General features: G+C 40.0%; 1 protein-coding gene across 1 annotated transcript in view; it reads left to right on the plus strand.

Annotated features, from left to right (window-relative positions):
• VWA3B (von Willebrand factor A domain containing 3B) overlaps positions 1 to 6,749 on the plus strand; it is a 63,558-nt gene extending 56,809 nt beyond the window's left edge. The window contains 4 exon segments of the mRNA XM_053971346.1: positions 45 to 142; positions 3,340 to 3,497; positions 3,500 to 3,571; positions 4,701 to 6,749. Of these exon segments, the coding sequence (XP_053827321.1) occupies positions 45 to 142; positions 3,340 to 3,497; positions 3,500 to 3,571; positions 4,701 to 4,714 (342 nt within the window). The 3' untranslated portion in view covers positions 4,715 to 6,749.
• The last annotated feature ends 13,115 nt before the right edge of the window (positions 6,750 to 19,864 follow it).

A 19,864-nucleotide genomic window follows, 5' to 3' on the forward strand; every position in this document is an offset into this window, starting at 1 on the left:
AGATTTTGGTTTAAATTAGATGAATATTGATTGTGTTATTGCAGGAACACTGTATAAGAAGCGAGCTCATTAAAATCAGCCAAACCAAGTATGCTTATTCCTGTCAGTACATAAGAATGGTGCAAACAGTGGATTATGAGATGTAAGTATGTTTGAACCTAAAAATACTAAATTCTAAAAATTTGAGTCCTAAATGTTGCACTTTGAGTTCAGCTATGCTGTCAGGTTTCCATACATAGTATTCTAACTACAGCTATTGTTGACTGGCTTACTCTACACATGCAACTAAGTTTATGTGAGAATTTACTGCCTTATTTTCATTCTGGAAATATTGGTGGGATCTGATGGTTTGAAGCTTAGTCCCAGAAGGTTGTTAAGGGGATTGCTGAAAGGTGAGATGGAGTTTCTATTTGTTGTAGACCTTATTTTCCTTTTAAAATAGTTATTGTTATGCAAAGATGCACATAAAATTGCAATTTTTTTCTAAGATACTTGTTTATCTTCTGAGCTGAAATCTGGAGAACGATGGAGAAAGAGTGTGTAAGATGAGTATGAGCCCCTAGTTAGGTTCTGCAGAATTAATGTGCAGCAAGATATGAAGTGTGTACTGAAAATGCAGTGGTTCCAAGTGTTTATGGATTATATTTTCATTTTGTATTAAGTTCTAGTTTAATCCAGTTGAAATTGTGACAGCCTTCAGAGAACTAACAACCTCAGACAACCTTAGGATGGTCAATAAGATCAGAACAATCATGTAAGGATATTTCTCCAGAATACATTCCCAACCTACAATTATTCCGGATTTAAAAATTCTCTGAAGCAGAATTGGAGTCTCTGTATTAAACAGCCTTGTTGGAATTTTCTTCCATAAATTTGTGCAGTTACTTTCTTTGAAACCATGTAAAACTTCATCATCCATAGCTTCTTCCCAGGGGGAGTCACACAGTTTCACATTTTGTGTGAGAAAACATAATTTGGTTTTGAGTCTTCCATTTGCCTTGACATCTATAGGATGAAGGATTTCCTCTTCCATGTAGTATGAGCACTGCTGCAAAGGAGTCATATAATCTCCATCATGGGAAGTTTATTTCCAAGAGGAAACATGAACAAGGAAAATGACAGAATCACAGAATTAGCTTGATTAGAAAAGACCTTTGAGATCAAGTCCAACCTATCACCCAACACCACCTTGTGAGCTAGAGCATGGCACTAAGTGCCACATCCTGTCTTTTCTTAAACACCTCCAGGACAGTGACTCCGCGACCTCCCTGGGCAGCCATTCCAATGCCCAATCACTCTTTCTGTAAAGAACTTCTTCCTACTGCCCAGCCTAAACCTCCTGGTACAGCTTGAGGCTGTGTCCTCTTGTCCTGTCACTGGTTACCTGGGAGAAGAGACTGACCCCCACTTGGCTGCACTTTCCTTTCTGGTAGTTGTAGAGAGAAATAAATTCCACCATTAAAGGCAATTTTAGATTACAGAATCATGGGATGGGTCAGATTGGAAAGGACAACAGTGGGTCATCTGGTCCAACCTCCCTGCTCAAGCAGGGTCATCCCAGAGCACATGGTACAGGATTGCATCCAAATGGTTGAGTATCTCCAGTGAGGAGACTGCACACTCTCTCTGGGAAGCCTGCTCCAGTGTTTGGTCACCCACAGATGTTCTTAATTTTCATTGAAATGTTCTAATATGATTGTAATCATTAAAGATTTAATCTAAAAATTATGGGTGAGGGTACCAGTTGCAGGCTGATCAATGGATTCACTGAGAATGATGGAAAAGCAACTGAGATTCAAGTCCTGTGGTTCCCACGTATTTTCTAGTAGTGATCCCAGTACAGTTTGAAATTCAACGTTGCACCAGCTTGCAGCCACAGCACACAAACTAATGAATGCTCTGTCTTTACTGAGCAAAATTCCAAATCTGGGAATACATCAATGCCTTTTCCCAGGTCACATCATTAATATGACAGTAGCCTCTTCTCACCAAAAAGCAAACCTGAAGACCATTGCTTCCTTCTTAATGGCAACAACCAATTGAAAAGAGGCAGGTATGTAACTGGTCTGAGTACCAGCAAAATCAGCAGAAGTCTTTCCCTTCCACTGAGCTGGATTGTATTCTGAGGTGCTGTATTAAGAAAAATGTGATTAAATGCATGAGCAATAAGAATAGTGTCCATTCTACATGCTTTGTTTCATGAATGAGTGCTTTAGTACAAATACTCACTCTCTTTAGTACAAATATTCACTCTCCAAAGAGTGAATATAGTGAATTCCCCAAAGAGAATTTATTAGCAAGCTGACCTGCCATTTTTATGTACAAATGAGAAGAAAATTGAATTTTGCATTAGCAAATAGAGAATTTGGAGAATTAACTGAAATGAATGCACTAAATGGAGTTTCCATTAGAAATGGAGTTTCCATTAGAACCCCTACTTTTTACGAGGGCATGGAAGTGTGCTTTCCAATGAAACTTGTTCTTTATTATATTTCTAAAATAAATACCTACCTCCTATGTCCTACTTAGAGGGGGACACTGCAGCATACTGCTCATGGATATGCACAGATCTAATGAGAAAGTGCTGACATTGTTGATAAGAACAATGCAAAAGCATAATTTAATTGGAAAGAAATCAAAAAGTCTGAATGCAATATGATGTTAGAACCTCAAAAAGAGACAACCTGTTTGTGCTAAGTGCTGGAGTAGTAAGGGAAAGAAAATTAAAAGGCATATCCCAGGTTCCCATGTTGACAGGAAGTCCTCAGTACCCATAGATGTATTACAATGGCTTGGCTAACTCCAGCTCTGAGTTCTTTGGGATTGTCTTTTAATGTTTTTGTGGTGTGTGTTAGGGGTTATGCTTAATTGACTAATCTTTAGAGGTACTAATATAACTCTTATGGTTTTAGTAATGTTCATGAGACATTAGCATCTGTTTGGGGTATTTTCTTGCCATCACTGTGGAAAGAAATAATTATGGCAGAACAAGTACTCTGCAAATGGAGCCAAGAAGTTCCATAAGCAAAGTATAACACTGTGTGATATGGACCCACACAGCAAAAGGGTCCTTTTTGCCCACATCCTTTCTGGAGTTATAAGAGGCAGATAAGATTAAGGGCCAGAGCCCTGTTTTAGGCTATCCTTCACTTATTCTAGAGGTAAAAGGGAAACTGAATTGTAGAACATTTATATCACTGTCAAATGGTCAAGAGTGTGATAAGTCCTTCTCTTGTCAGTACTGTGAGATGTGGAAAAAGGTGAAATCTATATCTTGCAAAAGAGGCTTTATGAGATATGTGCTTTTAGCTTAGTGGATTTCCTTTTCTGGTTTTCCAGCCTGGATGGTGAGACTACAGAGCCCTGCCCTCAGCCACCTGTGGAAAATGAAGAAGAAGCAAAGAAAAGTATAGTGAAAGAAAAGAGGGGAAAAAAGAAAAAGAAGGGGAGAACAGTAGACAAAAGGCATTCCGGGGAGACAATGTCAGACTTGGATAATCTTTTGTCTTTAGAAGAGAAGTAAAACCAAGAGGAAGAAATTCACTGTCTAGAAATAAGGAAGAATTTAGAGGTAAAGATATAGCTCTGGAAAAGCAGAAGTATAAGGAATTAAGCATTTGTGATGGGCCTTTAGCTATTCCCCACAGAAGGAACAGGTTTCTGCATTTCTGGGTGTTAGCCAAGTTAGCTTTCCCATGTCCTATATGATGAAATTCTTTCACCTCCTTTAGAAACTGTTCTTTACACTTTCTCAGCATGTGTTTTCACAGCAACGGGAAGAAATGAATAAAGCACATTCCAGCATATGCCACCTTAATTTCCCTAACAGTTGTAGTAGCAGTGAGGATGCAGTAACACCAAACCTTAGTACCTGCTTGTAAGCAGAGTATTTATTCCAGTTCCTCTGCTGTTTGTTCTTTGTTAGATTAAAGTTATGTCTATATTGCAGGTATTAAATTATTGCACCTGTAGCTCAGTGCTTCAGAGGTGAAATTGCTTTTGGTGTATGAGCTGGCTCAGTTAAAGCTGACAGCAGTACCTATACTCCCTGTCACTCTGGAGCAGAGACTGGGCTAGTGTAGGCCTGCCACTACATGTCTGTCAGCTCTTCATTTTCAAGATCCTACTGTCCATGGAAAGAAAGGGTTTTTATCCATACTTGCTAAGTGTACCTCCTTGTACCATTTTAGATATATTTTCAACAGCCTCACTATTTATTTACTTTTATGGGTTATAAATTCACTCAATCTTCATGTTTTCAATCAACTTGATTTGGCTCATCTGAATGTTCCTTCTGTGTTCTCTCTCATCCTTTAAAGATTGCTTGTAAATTCCATTTATATTGGTTATAGTGGGTATTATGGTGCCCATTATATAATGGGCATTTTAAGAGTGGCCTGATCAGAATTATACAAGAGCAGAGGTGTTGGCTTGTCCAGTGAAAAGCCATGGTTTCTGAAGGGGGTCTACGTCATTGGAAATGCTCAGTAATTCCAGACACCTTCCTCTAGGACATTTTGAGATGCAGATACTGAGGAAATGTGAAATAATCCTAATGTGATCACCAAGTCCTATAACTGATTCCCTGCAGCTTGGAGGAAAGATTACACAAGAGCAGTGGTTATCTATGCATTTTAATCCTGTCTAGACTTAGCAAATAATCTCATAGTATTCTAACAAGGCTTCAATGTCGTATGCAGGTCGAACGTGCTGAAGAAGGTACCTTGTCCTCTTCTTGTGACACCATAAATATTGAATATGAATATTAAATGTTTTCTAAAATTTATTTTCATTTACATATCCTTCTGTGTTTTATCAGAAAGCGAAAAGTCAGAGCTGATAAAGATGTTAAGTAACACTATATGGTCATCCTCACATGGTTTCATTAGATACCTCTTTATCCAATCTCTCTACGTGACTGTGTATTAGTCCTCTTTAGGTGTAGATAACTACCCCATTTTCACACCATGCAAATGTTTCACAGCACTCTGTGTAAGTTATATAATTTTGTAAGTTATATCAAATGTGCTACCTGATCCCTGGTATACACATCTTTTTGAACTGTGTTAATGCTGCATCTCATTTTAAAGATTAAGAGAATAAAGAAAACAAGTTTGCCTGGCATTTTTTCCCTTCTGCTCAACTTCCAATCAAGTATGAACTATTAGTTTACACTTACTGCGTGGCAGTTCAATATGTGTTGAGCACCAGTGAGATTCCCCTGTGCCGGTTAACGCTTTTCCTTAGACGTTGTCATATTTGATTACATTGATGTGGGTAGGTGTTAAATAACATGGATGAGGAGTTGGAAAGCCCTGCTATTCTAATGAATTATTCAGTTCGTTTCTTGGACCAAGTATTAAAAATATCAGGTATCTAACAATGGACTTTCCCTTCATGGAGTTTTTGTAGTGCTGAAATAAGGCTGGATATTCAAGTCAGGAGCCTAAACTGCACAAGTGAGGTAAAACACCCTGTTTTCCTTTTCAGACCCTGTATCACTCTGAAGTCTCAAATATTGCCTTTCATATGCTAAACACACTGATGTTCATCAGAGTGATTCCCTTCCAGGTTTTCCTAGTAGTTGCTTTCATTACTTCATTATTTCTGGACTGTTTATATCAAAGGCGAATTTTTTCAAAGTCAGCATCTTAGAGAAGTGTTTTGAATAGCTGTAATAATAACAATTTTTGTAGTTAAATATCTTTTACAGGTTATGCAAGGTTATGCTTTTTCTTTTTTTAGATTTCTAAAAGCAGTCTGTTAAACTGTTTTTTTTCTGAAAGATGTCTATTCCTCCCATGTATTCTTTTCCTTGTAATATCAAATACCTAAATAATTTGGATATCTTTTAACTGCTGAAAAATCCCAATAGTCCTGATGTGTTTGACTGAAGTAAAGGCATTTTCTTCATATTTATGTAAATGTTTTCGCTATGTATGTATATCTAATGCATTAAAAGCATTTAATGCCATCAGTGTTTTTTGCATTTCCTTTACAAAGGTTTGTCTTGTCACTTTTTATGTCCAGATACATTCACATACACACACACACACACACACACACACACACATATATATTTAGTAATCTGACTGGCCTGTGTTTTGTAACTATTTGATGTCTTAATCAACACTTCTGCCTATGTTTCTGCTGCCTTCATGTGTACATTTATCTGTTACATAAGGAAGTAATTTCTCCTAAACTTGAATGAGCGTTGCCAGATACCAAGATGGATTTTTGTGCTCCCCAAGTTAATGTGGATTCAGCTACATGGCTCTTATATAGGTGGTTGATGAAACCTTGTATTCCCATATATTTCCACAGACCTGTGGGTCCTATATGAATTAAGGGAATTTGGACTATTTGTGGTTTGGTTTATGCTCAGCTAAAATATTTCTGATTGTTAAGAGGAATCAACAGCCCATTCCTGTTGGTCCCGCTTACAGAAACAGCATAAACAGAAGTGAATAAAGATTAAGTAATTGTGTTAGATATTTAGCATACATTATTGTGTTGAAGTGAATTCTGCCTTATTTTTTCCAGAACTACTGTATTTGAAACATTATTATTTTGATGTGTATGCTTGCCACTCTTACTGTGTTAGTTAGCTCTGTGTGTTTATAAGAGAGAAAAATGAAAGCTTGGCAAATTCCTGCTGACTGTTGGCTAATGATTCTTTGCCTTGGTAACTCAAATAAAACTATTTGATGTAGCAAGATCATTAATACTTAACTCTGTCCTTGGTTATTGCAATAATTGTTTTTACAGGTACAATAAATAATGTATCTCTTTCTGTAGAAAAATTCTTCTGCCTTTCTAGTTTTCTCTGTTCTGTAATTCCTAAAATCAATGTTCATTCCATATAACTTCCTTGTCAATTTTCTAAAATGTGTATCTAGTAAAAAAAAAAAAAACAACAAAAACAGAAAAAAATTGGTATGAAGTACAGGTGTGATACACAGTACTACACTGCATTGCCTGATGCATTAGCAAATAATAGCTATCAGCCAAATTCTCCTTTTTCCTTTATAATGAGATGTGACTTGAAGCAATTATACTGATAATTACTGTTACTGCCAATATGGGGTAGTTGGGAGACCTTTGAAAATGAACATTTTCTATCATTTTCTGTGGCAAATGTAGTTTATCTGAATTGGGTTCAAGAGTGGAGCAGCTGTGGCACCTGGCATTCTAGTGCATTGGCTGGATTTCCTGCAGTAGGATTTCCCATTTTTAGCACCCACTCATTTTCCAGTCTCATTTTCCATCTAGTCCATTCAGCATTTGGAGAAGGCTATCATAATAAAGCAGTGTTCCCATCTGTTGGTCATGGCTTGTTTAATGAGCAGTTGATATCAATTCAGCTATGCCTGCATCTGTTCCTTACTGCAGCTGTGTGGGGTTAAGGGCTCCCTAACAGCAGCCAGATTTAGCTTTTGTCTCTTGATACCATGTTACAGCTTGGCCAGAAATATTCTGTCTTCTCTCAAGGCTGTCTGCTCTTGGAAAGAGGAAAGTGTGCTAAACTCTCCATCTCTTCCCCCCTAAAGAATGAAACATGGAGACAGGCAAGGGGGGAAAAGTGCAGTTCCATTGGTTTAGGAGGTGTGTTTGGGGGGATCTGAGGGCAGAGATGGAGGACAGTTCAGTCCAGATCCTAAAAGCAAGACCAGAATGGGTTCTTTCAGCATCTTAGGAAGAAACATAAGAGAGCCTGTGCACTGACTGAAGACAACAAACAGATTGTGGACTGTGTCTGATGGGGAACACTCATTTAATAGTGAAGTTTTCACTTTACTCAGGGAAGCAGTATGGCCACAATACCTTTCAGTATTTTAGTCTGACAATGCTTTTGTACTGCAGACAGACAGGACACAGTCAAGAAATTTCCTGACCCTTGCATGTGAACTCTAGATTTCTGTCTCTGAGGGTGAGAAGAATCAGAATGTTTCTTTGGTGTATGTAAGTGCTGATGGTGCACATTTATTAGGCATTTTTCAAAGGCACACTTTTGAATTTTAAACTGCAGCTTCAGAGTTTCAGTGGTAGCTATGGATGACAATTACTCCTAAAACTAACCATAGTCAAATCTCATACTTGGTACATACTCAATCTGTGCTGCTGCTTCCCCAACCTGTACATCATACACTTACCCTTCTTTATTCTCCTGATTCCTTCCTCAGTTTTGTTTTCTACTACAGAAGTGTTTTCATATGATCATTGAAAACCAAAGTTTGAAGCAAAATAGAGTATATGCTTTTGTTTACTTTGTTTCTTCCTATTTTATTCTCTTTCATTTTTCCTCCAGCTTCTGGTCTTTTGTCATTCATTATGATTTTCATTATTTTGTGCCGGGGGGTACCTAGTAGTTGGTGGTCTCATTTGATATGACTAAAAAGTGACTTTTCAGTGACCCTTCAAAGAAGGGTCAGACAAAGGCCCATGTAGCCTATTCCCTATCTCCATCAGTTCCTGGAAGATGATTCCTGAGTAAGAGTAAGCTCAAAGATTGGCCTGTGAATACATCTACAAGCTACAGTCTTAGAAATTGAGAATGCTTAAAAATACCTGAAAAACAGACTGGTTTGAACTTGTGAGGAATAAAGCAAAAAATCTTTATGCAGAACTACTGCTCTGTTAATACAGTCATTGAATTATTTGTTTCATGATAAATTTCAGGGGGTGTTTGAACTGTGACATCCAAGCTCATGGTGGATGAGTGTGTTCTCTCTCTAAAGAGTCCTGGTTCTCTCCTAGCATATTCCCTCTCCATTTCATAATCCTGGTGTTCATCGAGGTGTCACACTGCAGTTGTTGAGAGCTTCACCTTCCAGCCCACTGAAGTCTCCCTGATGCTTGCACAGTCCAGCTGTAGGAAATTCTCCAGAGCCAGGTAAAAGCAGCATCCCCAGGGTTGTTGGAGTCATCATGGAGCAGCAAGGATTGACAGGACAGCCTCAGCACCACTGCACAGAGCAAAGGAAGCCACAGGAAGGGTGCAGGAGGAAAGAGCATGGGAGGAGTGGATGAAGCTGCAGATAAGAAAGGTTTTAACACCTGTAATGATGAAATTTTAGTTCTTTAATAAAAATAAACTTGTGGATGAATATTAAATTATTTATGAGTTTGCAGACTTACTTTGGAGGTATGAAAGAGAAACAGCAGCAGAGGGTCAGCTGTGCTGTTGAAGAGTATCAATATCAGAGGAGAAGTGAATGGACATTAAAAAAATTCTCAAGCTTGACTCTGCAAATTCCAGGTAGATGTGTGCATTTGTCTTTACATCTGAAGTAAAGTGGTATTGAAAAGATAAATTTAACCAAACGGAAATAGGTGGAAATTTTAAGTATACACGTGTCTACATTGTAACCCAGTGGTACATTTATATCGGGTGTATTCCAGCTTTTGTGGTAGCCAGTTTGATCACAGATCTTTTTTGTGTTCCAGATGCATGATACATTCATAACTGGGTCTGACTACTAGGATATTGCTCTGCTTTGATGTAACAATAATATCTCAGGTCTTCTATTTTCCTTTATTACCTCCTCTACATTTTGATTCTTCTATTTTAAATGTCTTTATCAGATGAAGAATATTCTTAGACTATTAATATTACATTTTACATTACATTCTGAGCAAATTAGCAAATATTAAATATTGCTGCATCATTAAACAGAGTAATAGAGACCAAAACGAAAATAGTCTTGTGCAATAATTTAAGAGACAGTATATTAAAAGTATTTCTATAGTCAATGGAGGCAGAGTCTTCGAGGATATATTTACATATCTCTTGAGTGCTTCCTTTAAGCATCTTTCAATTGCCTGCTCTAGGTAGGTAGTTCAGGTGTACACTTGGCCAGGAAAATCCTACACAGTGGCTGTTCAGATATTCAGATATTTCCCAGGAGAACTCTGGTTTCACTGGAGATCAGTTTTGGGAAAATCTTGAGGATTTCATACCTGGTTTTGTCTCAGTATGGAGGGGAAAAAAAAAAAAAAAAAAAAGGACATTTTTATTTAGTAAAGGAGAAATACAGAGTTTGTGCAGCCAAAATAACCATGAAGCCAGAATAATTCAGTGGGGATGGGAGAGGGAGTGTGGAGATTTTTGCCTGGCCTGATTTAGGGAAGACTCAAACCCAGGAGAAACTGAAATGGCCTATCCTGGAGGTTGCAGTTTGCATTGCTCATATTACCTTCTGTTCTTTCCTTCATCATGTCCTAGGGTTTTCTCTTGGAGAATGGAGCTGGCACTCACATGGAGCCCCTGGTTATAGGCAGACACTGAGGTTCTTTTCTATACAGTGAAGAGATATCACTATACCACAGCATTCATGAAAATTTAGGACAGGGCATCTGGAAATAAATACTTTACTGTGGATATGAACATTTCATTTTGAGAAGGAAATGGCACTACCAATGGATGGAAAAGCCCCATACCTGATGGTAGAGAAGATATCCAAATGAAAAGCTTAGATATCTGTTTTATCCCCAAGAATAGCTTTCAGTCACACAGACTTTGGAATCTACCTGCTCATACTTTTTGAGGAAGATGTGTCTCAATCAAATTAATCATTGACATGATCATCTCACCTATGTCTCTTGTGATTACTGTGTGTTTGAGGCTGAGCAGGTGCAATTCCAATGACATGAAGAAAATGGAGTGAGGGCAAATTTTGTACATAGATACTGTTCAGTATGTGCAGATGGATTATGTGCCATCCCACAGTGACAAAGACTGGAACCCCTTTCATAAAATGGCTGAAGAAGCGTACCTTAGTATTACACTGGCTGCAATACAAACTTGTGAGAAATACAAACAGCAATGTTAACCAAGCACAGGACCGAAACTGTCAGCACAGGCAGTCTGAATGGCTAATTCTTCTGCATAAAGGGTGGCCATCAGTCACTGCTGGTTATTTAAGCAAGTTAAGTTTAAAATCTGATGCATTATAGAAATACGGATAGTGATGGATGAGTTTCCTTTTCATTTGTTATTAAAGATCCATTGCACTGTTCCATTCTGGATGTGCAGTCTGACCTCAAGAAGCCCCTGTAATGGGATAACATTTATTAATTTTTCCTGCTGTGGCCACAAGACTTTTTCCTGCCTGAGTTTGGTTAAATGTTTTGTTGCATTGCTTTGCAGTAAGCTTGAGAATTGTTAGGATGATTTATTCTTTTCATTCAAACATTCCTGTTAGTGCATTTGCACAAAGTGAGCTCTGTCCTGAGTTCCACACCCTGGTGCAGATGTATGGGAGGTTATACTTTCATATACTTGTGTCTGTCCTCCATATCTTTTAAAAAGAGAAGTAGTGTTATGATGGTTTGCCAACAAGATGAAATTTCCAGATTTTTTGGATTTACCAGATAGCTGAGCCTGACCAGGAAAGCCTAATTTCAGATTCTATCAAGGGAGCATAACCAGACCATCAAAAACCCAGGTTGCTGCTTCATCACACCGGCTTACACAAAGTTGGCAGACGTGGGGTTTGGGTTGCCAAGACTATGCTCAGACTACTTCTTCCTGCTTCTTTCCCAGCTGCTAAGATGGCACTTCTCCTACTTGCTAAAGAAACAACCTACACAGAAAAAAACCAACTAAACAAAAGCTCCCAAGCCAACAAATAGAAAAGAATATTCACCTGCATATATATTCATCATTCTGGACCAAACCTTGGACCCAGGGTTGGCATTCAGCTCTGCATGAAAGGCATAAGAGAGAACGCCTGTTAGCTGTCCTGTTGGTACCAGCTGTTAGAATGGCAGGAAGCTGAAAAGTGTTTGAGCCTGAATTCCTTTAGAAAGTCACCAGTAATCTCCTACTCAGTTGTGAAAATGGGAAATCAGATCAATGTCCTATATTCTGAGAAAAAGGGAAGCTTCATGGAAGTTCATATAACAAACTTTGACTCAATCTGCACAGCTATGCAATGGACCATTTCTTCCAGGGCTGTTTCCTTTGCTTGCCTGGGGCTTGGCTGCTGCATAAATACAGCAGTGCTTTGAGAGAGCACATAGCTCCTCTTAATCACACACCCCCATGGCCCTGAGTGCTCCAGGGCCAACTGTAATCCTCTCCTGTTGATAAAATGAGAGTGCTGGCATCAAAGCTGAGGTTTTCCTCCAGCTGGGAGATGCTTCTCCTGGGAAGGGGGAGTGCTCAGCAGAAAAGGATGCAGGTTTATGCTGAGTGCCCTTGAAAACAGAGCAGTTAGTGATCCCAGTCCTCCCCACAGTGGCTCTGGAGCCAGGCCAACAGCATTAAGCAAGTGCTGTCCCTGCCCAAGCTATGAGACAAGGTTTGCTGATGCAGCCTTGCTGCTTCTGCACAGACACACCTCAACCCGGCTCAGTGGTGCCCAGGTTCCAATTTAACAGCAAACATGCTGAGGGCAAAACGGTGTGAGGGATTATTTCAGTACACTGTACACTCAGTCTTCTAATTACAGGGCTATAAGAAAAGGTCAGAAGCAAACAAATACAAGCACATCTGTGGCCTAAAGTGAACACCAGCTCTTTTTGCCCAGTTCTTCCACTCCAAAAGCTATTAACGTTGGGGTCTCAGCAATGGCAGTGTCATCCCTTCCTGTGAAAGCTGCCCTTTGTCTCAGTCCTTAGCTGGTTTAGAAGAGGTAATTGCCCATCTCCAGTGGCATTCTCTGCTCCAGACAGTTTCCCTGACACGTAACTCAGAGCTGAGCATTACAGCATCCAAGCAGCTGCCTCTCTGCCTCTTTTCCACATGATCTTTAGTTGCTTGTGGGTTTTGAGGAGAGGACGTTGGGAAATTTGACACAGGCTTTGACATGTAGTGACAACTACCTGCATGCACTGGTCTTGAGCTCAGATTTGTGACTGTAAGCAGAGTTTTTGCTACATGAGACAGTGATGAGGAGAATGGAGATCCCTGCACATCTCACCTCTGTTTTATGTGGTATGTATGCAGATTTTTTTTTTTTTTGCAAACAGCTCTGTCAGTCCCCTGAGTCAACCAGAAGCCACCTGACAGTGGCTGTTGCAGCACTGATGCTGCATTGATCAGCCCAGACAGGAAGCAGCCTGCACTGGTTTAAGACCCACTCTACAATACTGGTGCTACACAGCTGCTCGTAGGCTCAGAGTTAATGTAGAGCTTGGGTCCTTGTGCTTGGAAACAGAATCTGGGACAGCAGTAAGTAATAAATATTTGGGGATGATGACTTCTCAAGCCCAACATTCTCCCCAGACAGATCACTGACGTGACACCTTCCTTGGAGTGTGCTGCCAGCCCCAGCCTGAAGGCACAGCCAGTGTCACTGCCCCTGCTGCGCTCCGGGCACCGCGCTGCTGCTGCAGCCTCTGGCTCTTCAGGCCTTGGAGCTCTGCTCTCCCTGCTGGCTGGGATGTGTGGGGCTGTGCTGGGAACGTCACAGGGGGTCCTGGGGGGAGATGGTCTCCTCACATGCCAGAAATTCACAGAATCACCACCTCCCCATGCTCTTTCTAATACAACATGCTGTGAATCTACTCACTTTTTGCAGACGAAATGGAAACCAAAGTCTTTAACCAAGAAATGTGTGAGTAAAGTCAGGCAATGCAGTGAATACAGATGACAAATATAGCAGAATTGATTTTTGTTTTCTTTCTACTATACTTCATGTTTTCAACCTTCTCCACCTGTCTACAGAGCCTGGTTTTGTTCTGAAAGTATTTTCATGCATAGTGCATTCGTTTACCACCCACAGATGCTGCCTGTTTATTCTCCTCTGCTGTTTTCATTGATCTAACATGAAAGTCACCTTGAACTGAAAGAGCTTTGCCCTTGTTAGGTGTGCAAAGTATTAAAAGATATAAATACAAGCATACAAAATACAAGGACTAAGCAAGTTTTTTAGGGATTACTGTTACAGGAAGTCAGGGATACTTAATCTGAATTGTCCATAAAAAGGCAAGATGCTCTTGGATTTATTAGATAGCTCATAGAATGGTGGCAGGCTAGACACCAAGGCAGGGTGTGCTATGTATGTTATACCTTTCATTATTTATCTTGGTCCTTTCCTTCCTGAACAGAAGCATATTTTGGTATTTACTGACCATTTTTAAAATTTACATCTTAATGGGTGACCTGGGGTAATTTGCCTGTAGATAAATTATAAGAGGTATAGCACCAGAGAAAATTTCTTTCACAAGAAAATTCATGCCAGGATTTACCATCAATCTTTATTTAATGCTTTACAGATGAAGGAAACTCAGACCCTTCCTCAACAAAAAAGAGGCAGCACTTCAGCCTAACAGCTTTGTATTGAATGCCTAAATATCTTCTGCACGTGAATTTAACAATATGTTTCCAGACAATTACATTGTGAGTACGCCTGCAGGGCTGGCAGCTGAGTGTTGGCCTGTTTGTTCCCTTAATTAAATATATGGCTAAATGCATTCAGCCACGTTAGCTCTGGCTGGGATGAGCAATGCTGTGCTTGCTGATCCCTTCAGTTCTGCCAGCCCTTGTGGTCAGAGAGAAGCTGCACTCTGTCACTGTGTTTTCAGCCCGACCACAAAAGCTACACAGACTTCCTTCGTGTGCTAAAGGACAAAAATTAATTTTCTCTGCCTCTTCTTTCTCATTATGGAATCTTTAGCTTAGTTCTGGCTGTAAGAGCATCAGGAGATTGCAAGTTTTAACTCCACAGAGAAATGGGTTACACTGGAAAGCTTCAGGGGATGTCCTTTTTAATTGGCACAAAACAGCAAAGCCCCAACATTTTCCATGGTTGGTGGCAAGTTTGGGAATCCTTTCTCTTATAAATGTGTGGCATTTTGTGCAGGGTGTCTGATGCACCAAGAGAAACTTTCCGAGTGACAAACCGGCAGCTGACTAATAGCTTGTGGTCCTTTTTTCTCCCTTTTCCAAACCTACCCACTTTGTGTTGCTTTAAGAGATCAATACAATCAAATGACCAGTCTGACCAGTTCTGACCATTACCTATACAACTGGGCTGCAAAAGTTCACAGCATGCCAAAGCACTGAACACAAAATTCCTTACCTCCCACCAGTGACTAAAACTCTTGTTCCTGTATAAATGTGACCTTGTGTGTACATGGTTTGCAGGTGCTTTGCAGTGGCAAACACTTTTTAACTTCAAAGAAGTCAGGGAGAAGCTGAGAGGACAAGGCCACTCCTGCACAGAAACCAGCAAAGACAGAGCTCAGAATATTTATGCAGTGGCTCTGGCAAAATAGGAAATAATAAAGAAAATTTTATTTTATGTTGTATCTACATGCACAACTATTGCTGTTTGGCTTTTTTTTTTTTTTTTTTTTCTTTTAAATTAGACTAGGAACACTTCTGCAAGGGCTTTGGACTTCTTACAAGCTGTGTGATGCTGAGCTCAGTGGCAATGCCCTTTTGATCTTCCCAGCAGTGGCCCCAGAGAAGTGTGAGGGCTTCTTGTTACAGGAACTCTGGACACCAATGTAGGTGACTTCAGTTAATTCCCCGTAATACTTACCTGGTACTTACAACTGTACAATAGTTCTAAAATGTGTCTCATTTGTGATGTTCATGGGGTTTTATGAACTAAAATGTACATTGAAATGTACAAAAATAAAGGTAGCCAAGTTTGTGGTAAGGCCCACACTTGACAATTCTTCTGAGAGACAAAATCTAAATGCAAGTACCTGGTGCGTGTCCAGGACACAGATTTAGCATCTAAGTGAATAGAAAGGGAGGAAAGTCCCATGATTCAGGATTTTACATGTGATGCTCATAAATGCTGTAGCCACAAATATATTTCCTGAGGACCTCTAAATAAATTAAGGAATTTAAAAAAAATGTCTCTATATATTCTTTCTCTTCAGACCCACAGAATTGAAACAAACAGGATGAAGTCCAGCTGCCTAAACATCAGTCCAGAGCTATCTGAGATGTCTAAGGGTGTCCAAGACATCTGATTCAGGCTGGCATATATGACATAATACTTATTAAAGACTCATTTTTTCTGGCTGCTAGATGCTGGGGGAAATAATCCACAGCACCTAAAATAGCACTGAGCCCTGTCAGTAAAGTCACTCCCTCTGGTGAGTACTGCAGGAGAGGCTTAGGTCTGTCCTTTTATACCCATAACCATTTTATACCTGCCTAATTATGAGAAGAGTGGAAGAAATTGTTTTGACATTAGGAAACTGCAGGAAACAAAGGCAAATCTAGTGATACTGAGACATGCTATTAAAAAAAAATCAAATTGAAAACATTTTCTGCTCTGCCATCCAGAAAGTCATCAAAAGAATAATTATCCAGTCTGCAAGCTACACTGAAAAATCATTCAAGTCTACTAATTAGTCATGAATGACATAAAAACAGGGGGGCAGTCTCTTCTGTCACATAACAAATGACAGAATGAGAGGAAATGGCCTCAAACTGTGCCAGGAGAGGTTCAGATTAGATATTAGGAAAAACATCTTCACTGAAAGGATGGTCAAGCACTGAAACAGGCTGCCCAGGTAATCCACCATCCCTGGAAGTATTTAAAAGATGTGTATATAGGACATTTGGGGACATGGTTTAGTGGTGCCAGGTTAATAGCTGGACTCAATGATCTTAGAGGTCTTTTCTAACCTAAATAATTCTAAAACTCTATGATTTTAAGAGAGGTTTGTTTGCAATTTTTTTTTTTTTCCTTTAGTTTGCTCTTGAGGGGAGGTCATGGACAGGTTCCCTAGTGCCATTTACACCAAGACCCAAGGTACTTCCCAGCACCTGATTTTTCCTTGTTGTGAGTTGTATTAAACAGGACATAGTCCACAGAGTTAACTCAAGTTTTCCTTTAAGCTAACACCCTCTACTGTTCACTCCTGCATATTATCCATAAACAAAACATAGCCATGATTAAAGTGACTGCTGACTTCGGTGTGGTAGAGCAATTTGTAGAGTATTGTCCTAATTTTAGTCTTGTCATTCTTTGAAATGAGTGCAGCAGTGACTTAGTCACCTGACCTCCCTACATCTTTCAGAAAAAGAAACATGCTGCAATGTCCCTTTTCAATAGTTTTGATGTAGTATATATATTTATGATTTATTTTTGAAAATAGCTGTGATTCTTGCAGTGCCAAGAACATCCTGATCACAATTTGATGCTGTTGAATGCTGGGACTTTACTTTAGCAACCAGAAGTTTCTGAAGTTGACTTCTCTCATTTTTATGCTGTATTTTTGACATAGTTATGGAAGTTGAATGGAGTTTCTTTGTGAATGATGATTGCTCACATTTCAAGGTTTTGATTTTTGGAGAAGACAGTCCTCTTCTGTATTTAGAGTCCATGTGAATGAGTTATTTGACTCAGAATTGCCATGCAAATCAGACATCTGCCTTGCTTACCTCTGAATTACAGCCACATGCCAGTCACCAGCTGTTTCTATACTGATCGGTAGTATCAGTATAGTATCCTCATGCTTTGAGGATAAGGACAAAGTAAATGAAATAGCCCAAGAATTAAATATTATGTGTCACTCAAAGAGGGATGCTAATGTCAAAAGGACTCTTAGCTCTTCTCTAGAAAACACAGCTGCATGACAATGGAAGGGGCAGAAGAAACTGCAGAGCTCTCCTTCCCAGTCTCTCAGTAGAGTGACACAAGTGTCTGAAGCTCAGTTTTAATCTCCTTATTTCTGTATAAAACAGCACATCATGCTTTCTAACAACCCCCACCTCCCTTGTCAAGAAAAGGGTTTAAGGATAAACTTTAGGAATGCTGCTTGCTAAGCTCGTCCTTCAGGGCTGTTCTTTATATGTAAAGCAATAAATGGGAAGCTAATCTTAATGAATATATTCTGTGAAATTATTCCTTCCCCTCTAACCATTACCAGCATCAAATCAGCCACTATTTGTTGTTCTGTGCATGGGAAGGTGCAAGCACTCTTAAGTCTTATTAGACACTCAGGATTTTAGCAGTGTTAATCTCATAAATTCTTCTGTTTTATGGCCAGCCTCTGAAGCTTTTCTCAAAACCTCTGGGTCTGTCTCTAGCCCTGAGTTTTCTCTGAGTTTCCTCTGTGCTTAAAAGAAGGCACCACTCTGGGAAATCCCTTTTCCCAATGGCAGCTGTGCTGCCAGGTCTCATTTGACTTTCAAGTGACATCAGATTAGCTGCAATCTCTTTGCAGGCTGCTAATCCAGAGTGCTGCATTACAGTGCCTTGATATCCCTCTGAAAATGACATTAATTTGACAGAAAACAGAATAGTGTTCATAGGTGCTACAGAGATATTGGCAAAGACATCTCGATACCCCTGCCTTGAGTCCCATAAACACAGCAGTAACACCCCCAAGGCGATTCCACAGGTCTGCTTGGGCAAAGAGGCACAACTTGAGGCTGTTGAGGCTGTTTTGTCTTATCCTGTCACTGGCTGCCTGGGAGAAGAGGCCAACCCCCACCTGGCTGCACTATCCTCTCAAGTGGCTGCAGACACCAATAAAGTGCTCCCCTGAGCCTCCTCTTCTCCAGGCTAAACAGTTCCATCTCCCTCAACTCCTCCTCAAAAGTCCTCCTCATTCCTCACACACAGGCAGCATCAACTTTGAAAAACAGTACTTTCAGGTGTGTTATTAGTTTGCTGAAATAAAACTCCTGTTGGTATGGACCTGGGACAAGCTGGCTTGGAACCAAGATGATTTCACCGTCTGGGGGACCTTCTGCATTCTGGTCAGCTCTGATGGGCTATGCCAGGCCATGGTAAGTTATCATACTGTAGCCATGTGTGTGTGTAAGCCAAAAGGGGATAGGGCACAGATAGCCTGGCACTCACTCTACAAAAGAAAGCATCTCCCCCAAAGAGAGACAAGGATCATCCAGCAGGATGTCACCTGTCTCTCCTGCCAGGATTACAGTGAGAGCCAGTAACCTGCTCAGATCAGGTACATCAGCAGAGCAGCACATCAGTCACTGACGCCAGCTCTCAGACAGCTTGTTTATTTAAGCAAAGCCTGTATACAGAATGTTCCCATTGGCAAAGATTTCCTGAGTCTTTGCCCTTTGTTGTCTGTGGTTGTTTCCATTTCATAAGACAACATTTCCCACCTGTCCCAGCCAGTGATATTTGTTCTTTAAAAGCATTTCCTTTTTCAGCATTTTGCCTTTGCCTTATCTAACTTGTATGAGCTGGACTGCTCCTGCTCTGCTTTAATCTCTGGTCCACAGAAACCCTAGAGAGACATTTAACAGTGCCAGATAAACAAAGATTCAGCAGAACTCAGCACTCTACTGAAATATTGAACTTTCTGTCACATTTTCAAATGCTTGCTTTTTATGGCTACTGTAACATGAGTATTAGTGAAACATATCTTACACCTTGAGCCTTGTATACAGCAGATGGAAATAAAGGCTGTTGCCTAAAAAAACCTCCAAGGCAAATCATAGAATCATGGAATGGCTTGGGTTGAAAGGGACCTTACAGATCATCTAGTTCCAATCCCTAAAATGAAGTGGATTGGATTTTTTATTCTCCTCTTTCCTTAGTTGTTAAGTCACTGCAATCTGCTAAGAGGCATTTGACTACTGAAACTGCTGTTGAAATGAGGGTCAGAACAAGGACACTTGGAGCTGTTAGCTCCCAGCAGCCTTCTTATAGACATTTTTTAGTTCTTTGATTTCTGTAGTTCTAAGTTTACAACTGGACACAGTGCTTACAAACAGCAGTCAGAGATCTACCACTCATCATTTTTCTCCTGTATCTCAGAACAGTCCATCACAGAGCCTGTGCAGGCTGTTGTTAGATCCAAGTAAAGATATTTCTGAGTTCATGAGAGACGTCTTTAATCTGTTATTAGCAACATTTGGCTGCAGACTTGTCAGCTGGCTTTCCTCAGACTCCTTAGTGAGGCCCAG

Source organism: Vidua macroura, chromosome 2 (genome assembly GCF_024509145.1).
Source record: "Vidua macroura isolate BioBank_ID:100142 chromosome 2, ASM2450914v1, whole genome shotgun sequence".
Taxonomy (NCBI): domain Eukaryota; kingdom Metazoa; phylum Chordata; class Aves; order Passeriformes; family Viduidae; genus Vidua; species Vidua macroura.